This window comes from Elephantulus edwardii, unplaced genomic scaffold, assembly GCF_000299155.1.
Source record: "Elephantulus edwardii isolate Elephantulus edwardi_28Jun2011 unplaced genomic scaffold, EleEdw1.0 scaffold00219, whole genome shotgun sequence".
Lineage (NCBI taxonomy): Eukaryota > Metazoa > Chordata > Mammalia > Macroscelidea > Macroscelididae > Elephantulus > Elephantulus edwardii.
In genome coordinates this window covers 2,311,473-2,317,916 of record NW_006399969.1, presented here as the reverse complement: position 1 = coordinate 2,317,916, position 6,444 = coordinate 2,311,473, and the positions used below count along the sequence as shown (strand labels likewise).

The following is a 6,444-nucleotide window of genomic DNA, read 5'->3' as shown; positions in this document are numbered from 1 at the left end:
AGTATTTGTCCTTTTGTGACTGAGATATTTCACTCAGCATGATGTCCTCCAGGATCACCAATTTTGTATAATTTTTCATGAGTTCTTTGTTTTTCAATGCAGCATAGTATTCCATTGTGTGAATATACCACAGCTTCTCTCTCCATTCATTTGTTGATGGGCACGTAGGTTGTTTCCAACTCTTTGCTATTGTAAACAAAGCTGCAATAAACATGGTTGTGCATATATCTGCTTGGGTGGCAGTTATGGTTTCATTGGAGTTTCTATGGTTTTTATTTTGTTGTCAAGTTCCACACTATCAGTCAGAAGATATTTGTGAATTTTTTAGAAAAGAAAGCTCTAGTGAACATTAAGAAACCAGAGTTTAGAAGAATATAAACTCCATTCAGATTGCTTTCAGAATTAACAAATACCTACATGTAAAAATCTCTTGAAGATTTAAACTATTTGTGGCATTTGAAAAGCAACTATATTTTAAGAAAAAATGCAATATTTAGCTAAGTTCTTATCATTTCCAGTTTCATAAAAGCTCTTTTTTTGTTGAAAAAGACAATAAATTGTTCAAAATATAAAGTGGGAGCACAGTGAGTTGCGTTTTAGAATTCCCTAATGCGTTTTCGTTTTAAATTAATGTAGTTTAGATATTTGTTCTAAAGAATTGACAAAATGTAATTGATTAAATATTAATGAACACAATCACAATATTTAAAAAGACTGGAAACAATGTTAAATTATATTATCCAAGTGGTAAGAAGCTGCACCACAATCCCACAGGTATGTGGTTGGACTCTGTCAACTGCTCCACAGGACAAAGGTAGGCAGTCTCCACTGGTGCGATTTACTTTCTCTGAAAACCTGCTGGGGAGTCAGCTATGGGTTGGTTCTGATTCAACAGTACACTACCACCACTACCACCACTACCACCACAGCTCTGTGTATGTATGCATGTATATATATCTCAAATTCTTGAATATTTATCTAATTTTTTTCAAGTTTTATTATTTTTTGTGTGTGTACCGTCAAATAGAATCTGACTGGTACATGAGGAGATTGCCCCTCCTTCTCCAGCAGAGCATCTGGTATTTATCTAATTTTTTTAAAAATCCATTTAAAAAATACCATAAAAGAGTCTAGGTTCATCTAAGAAATCTAACCAGGACCTACAGTTCCGAGAGAAAAGCAAAACTTACACTTTAGGAGTCAGTGTGAGCCATGTAAGTATGACCCTGTGAACAACAGCCCTACCCTGCCCTCTCCTGCACCGTCCTCATCCTCTTTCACACTCGTGAGCCCGATGCTGCAGCCACTGTGTCAACCCATCTCGTTGAGGTCTTCCTTTTTTCTTCTGACCATCCACCTTTCCCAGAATGATGTACCTTTTTGAGGAATAGCCTCTCCGATCAACATGTAAGGACGTGAGACAAAGTTTCACCATTCTTGCCTCCCAGGAGGACTCTGGGTGCACTTTTCCCGAGACATACCTGTTTGTTCTTTGGCAGTCCATGGTTTACTCAGTACTCCAACTCCACAACTCAGACATCAGTTCTTCTTCTGTCATTCCTATTCAGTGTCCAGCTCTCAGAGTGATCAAAAAGACTGTGGCTTGAATAAGGCACTCTTTAGTCTTCAGACTAACGTCACTGCTCCTCAGCATTTGGGCGAGGTCCCTGACAGCAGACTTGCCCAGTGCAGTCCTTCTCCTGATCTCCTGACTGCTGGTCTCAGGAGATGGGGCTTAACCATGAGCAAACCTGGCACAATGAGATGTGGTTAAATTGTGTGTTATAGGCATGAGCAGGGCATGTTAGAGGTCCCATGGGGCTACCTATTGAAGAGCGTGTGTTACTAGATGGAGGGCAGAATTTAAATGCAAGGTAAAGGTGGGAAAGAAGGTGGTGGAGGAGAAGGAAATGGAAAGGGTGTCTTTTTGTCAAGTACACAAGAGGGGCTAAGCCATGTTAACAACTCTATTATAGTCCCTTCTCAAAAACAAAAGCAAAAGCCAACAAAGTACCTTCCCTGTGGAGGTAGAATCCCCACTGCCACTGTTCTGTTGTTTCTTCCTTCCCAGTCCTCCCTGCCCCCTTTTGACTGACTTCCTCTCTTCGGGGCCATCATCTGCAGCTGTGAGTGTGCCAGCTTCTCCCACAACAGGCTCTTGTCCTTCCCAGATGCAGGCAGGCCAGCAGCCTCCCAGTCTCTCTGGTGCTCCGCCTGCCTCTCTCCTGTGAGGGGGGAGCACCTCTCTCCCTAGTGTGCTTTCAGAAGTGCTGAGCTGGCCCGCCCTGCCTCTTTGAATGCATATTAATGCTTTTCTCTTCTTGACTTAAGAGTGCACACACATTTGATCGTCTTTCCTTGCAAATGTTCCCTTTTTTGCTGACAGAGAAAGAGATGACTTAATGTCTGCACTGGTTTCAGTACGGAGCAGCTTGACAGACGTGCAGCAAAGAGAGGCGAGTGCCTATGAGCAGGTGAGGCAAGCTGTGCGGATGACGGAGGAAGCCAGCTTTGAAAAAACCAAGGCAAGTCTAACAAGATGAAAAAAAGGCTTGGCAGAGTAATCCCCCCTCTTCTGCACCCCCTTTTGTCTGAGTAATTCTTTCATTATTCTTCCAGAACTAAACTGTCTTTTCCAAATACACAAAGTGAATACCAATTTGTTAGTGTTGACTTATTTAAGTTAAACAAGTTTTTAATTTTATTCTTGTGGAAGTACTCTTGTTATAAATGTCACCATTCGTGGACTTTGTGGTACAGTGTGGTAAAGCACTAAGAGACTTGTGTGTTTAAATCTTTTGTTTGGGGATTACTTTTTTCTCCTTGTTGTGTACTGTCGAATCGGATCCAACTGGCACAAGAGGAGATGGCCCCTCCTCCAGTGGAGCATCTGGTGGATTTGAACTCTGTGCCTTCGGGATTGCAGCACAGCTTCTTGCCACTAAGTCGCCAGAGCTCCCATACTGATTACTTTTGATGCTTTTAATGTCCATAGTCACCAGTTTTCATCTGTCCGTGAGTGCTCTATACATGCGATGTTTTGAGAACATCCAGATATACCACAGAAAAGAATAATGTGTGTGTTCAACAGAATCTTTAGCTGTGAATATGGAACCTTGTATATCACATCAAGCATATTGAATTTTAATGACAATAGTTAATAGATATTAATTATCATGTTTCAAACATACTCTAAAACATATTACATTGACTTATTTCTGTTATTTATTAGAATATTCTATTGAATATTTATCAGAATATTCTATAGAATATTCAATGATTCATTTCTATGAATGACTTAAGAGGCGATACTTAGCTCGGGTGGTTTAGTGGTAAATGGTAAAGAGTTGTGCTGCCAACCCTAAGGCATGTGGTTCAAATTCACTAGCTGCTGCCTGGGAGAAAGATGGGCAAACACCTTCTATGTGATTCATAGCCTCTCAAAAGCCACCAGAGAGTGTCAGTTATGAGTTAGTGTGACTCATCTGTGCCTAACTAGGACAGCAAGTTTAATCCATTGACATTTTCATTGGGGTTTTTTATGGCTTATTTAATTGTGATAGGGAACTTTCATGTGCTGAATTCCCAGAGGCACATGGTTCAAATTCACCAGCTGCTCTGCAGCAAAAGGATGAACAGTCTCCTCCCATGCAATTTACTATCTCTGAAAACCCACTGGAGGGTCAACTGTGGGCCAATGCTGACCCAATGGTACACAACAACTACACCAGGGCGCTCTCCTAGGGAAATGCACCGCTAACTCAAAGGCCCCACCCCCCAGGTGCTCAAATGCACCAACAACTCCATGGACGAAAATGGGCTCCTTCTCTCATAAGATTTATTTATAGTCTCAGAATCCCAACATAGCTGTGAATCGGTTCCTGCTCAACAGCAATGAAAGTTCGTTTAAAAAAAAATTGATGTTAAGTAAAATTAGAAATTCAGTTCTTCAGATCCACTAACCACTCTACATGTACATGATGGATACATTAACCAATGAACACTGGATTGGACAACACAAATGTGGAGAGTATTTTCACCATCACAGAAAGTTCTTTTGAACACCAGTGGTCTGAACCATCTAGTCTAATCAATGTTTCATTTAAAGATTACAGCCATTCAATTGTATATTATACTTCTTCTCTATAATTGCCACCCTGTCTGCTTTCACCAAGTACCAAGAAGATGATGCTTGATGAAAACTCAATGAGTCTGTAACCTTTTTTATTAATTTGTACCATCACTTAACTCTTCCTATGTTGACCAAGTGATAAGAAGCTTTGCTGCAATCCCAAAGACTCACAGTTCAAATCCACCAGCTGCCCCAGGTAGAAGGATAGGCAGTCTCCTCCTGTGCAATTCACTGCCTCTGAAAACCTGCTGAAAGGTCAGCTATGGGTCAGCTCTGACTCAGTGGCACACAACAACCACTACTAGGAGCACAGTGCATTGTATATTACTTTGCCAACTTAAAGGTGGATGGTTCGAACTCATCAACCTTCTATAAATGAATGTTGGGAAATCTCCCATCAAGATTTAAAGTGTGGGGAACCTTTTGGAGGGTTACCCTTGCATCAGATGATGAGACAACAGTAGGTTTATGGGCACCCATTGCTAATTGTTTCTGTGCCTTCTGAAATGTTTGTCCATTTCTAGAAAAATCCCTAACATACTAGATCATTGTCTCAAGCATGCCTCCAAATTCTTCCTTGACACTGAACTCCAGCTGACCCACAGTGACATTATGACCTTTTTAACCTTCAGTGAAGAGCCTTTTGTTCCTCATTGATCTGATACCATGATGGATGGAAGAGGCAACATGCACTTCACAAATCACTGGCTATTTGCAGTTGCAACTGCTCTTTGCAGCAAATGCCACCTTTTCTCTCCTTACCTAATCCTAATTAATAGAAAATATCAATCTAATAAAGGGAACTCTGGTGGCCTCTTGTTGTTGTTGATTGCCGTCGAGTTGAGCACGACTCATAGAGACTCTATGAACAAAAGACCTAATGCCTTTCCATAACTATTATCATTTCTTCAAGTTCATAGAGTTTCCAGAGGCATGTGATTTAGGAAGTGGATGCCACTCCTGCTTCTGAACCTGTTTTACAACTGGGAGCTCCACCAAACACTGTCCACAATGGGAAACCATTCTGGTATTTAATACCCCAATGGTCCAAGGTTCAGCATCATAGCAAACCCATGTTACCTCATACAGCACATTGACAAAGAGTGATGTGCAAAGTGGAAGAGTGTTCCTCCAGATATAACAGCACTAGTTTCATTTAACAGTGGTTAATTGTCATCAAGTTGAATATGACTAAGAGTAAATTTTGCACAGAAGACCTGAATTGTTTTCTCCTCTAGGATTTTTAAACAATGGGATAAAAAGCTTCAGTCCAGGAACTTGTACATTTTAAATTCCTTTTCATTGCCTACATTCTCACATTGTGCAACCATTGATGTCCTTTCATAAATCATCCCACCCCCCTGAGCATGAACTCCTGCCCTCTCAGCACACAAGCCCCCTTCATGTCTTCCTCACACCTGGGTACTCATTCATAAACTTTGATTCTAAATTGTTGCCTATTTCGTGTGAGCTAGATCATATTGTATTTGTCCTTTTACAGCTTATTTTATGTAACATAGTATTTTCATGATCACTTTTTATTATAATGTTTCTAAAAATATGCTATGCTTGCTTATTGATATGCATCCTTAACTCAGCATTTCTGATAGTAAAGAATTTACCTATTGAATGTACCATGGACTGCCAAGAAAACGAACAGATTCATCCTTGAGAGAGTTAAACCAGGCTGCTCCTTGGAGGCAAGGATTCTGGGGCTTCGTCTGACATACTTTGGAAATGTTGTAAGGAGAGACAGGTCCTTGGAGAGGGACATCATGCTTGGTAGTGTAGAGGAACAGCGGAGGAGGAGAAGGCCCTCTATGAGGTGGATTGATTCAGTGACTGGGGTATCAGGATGGGGTGTCAGAGGCAATGCGATTGGCACAGGACAGAGCAGAGTTTAGGGCTGTTGTACATAGGGTCGCTATGAGTCGCAAATGACTTGATGGCACATAACAACAACAACATTAACTACTAAATCCTTGAAGCTTGCATAGTTCTGTCAGATAATGGACATGCAGTAAATATTTACTGACAGGCCATTTCTGTTTTCTTCTTACTAAGCCTCCACAGTTTGTTGCAGCTATTTTTCCAGTTTTCTTACTTTGCCTATCAGTGAAACCCTTTCACCAGCCCTCCATCTAATAACTTATATATGAAGCTTCCATGGCTTCTGTGATTTCAATCACATCAGCTGATGGTAGTTCCTTATGTTGGGAAAGGGAGATAGATGTGAAGGGAGGGGGTAGAAGTGGATGGCTATCCTGTGGGATGGTGAAGCAGGAAATAAGTGCGTAAAGGTGCATGTGAGA

General features: G+C 41.0%; 1 protein-coding gene across 1 annotated transcript in view; it reads left to right on the top strand.

Annotated features, from left to right (window-relative positions):
* The window catches only part of SDCCAG8 (serologically defined colon cancer antigen 8), a 354,236-nt gene that overhangs the window by 93,379 nt on the left and 254,413 nt on the right, over positions 1-6,444 (top strand). Inside the window, exon 8 of the mRNA XM_006898076.1 lies at positions 2,387-2,525. Coding sequence (XP_006898138.1) covers positions 2,387-2,525 — 139 coding nt within the window. The remainder of the gene's footprint in view (positions 1-2,386; positions 2,526-6,444) is intronic.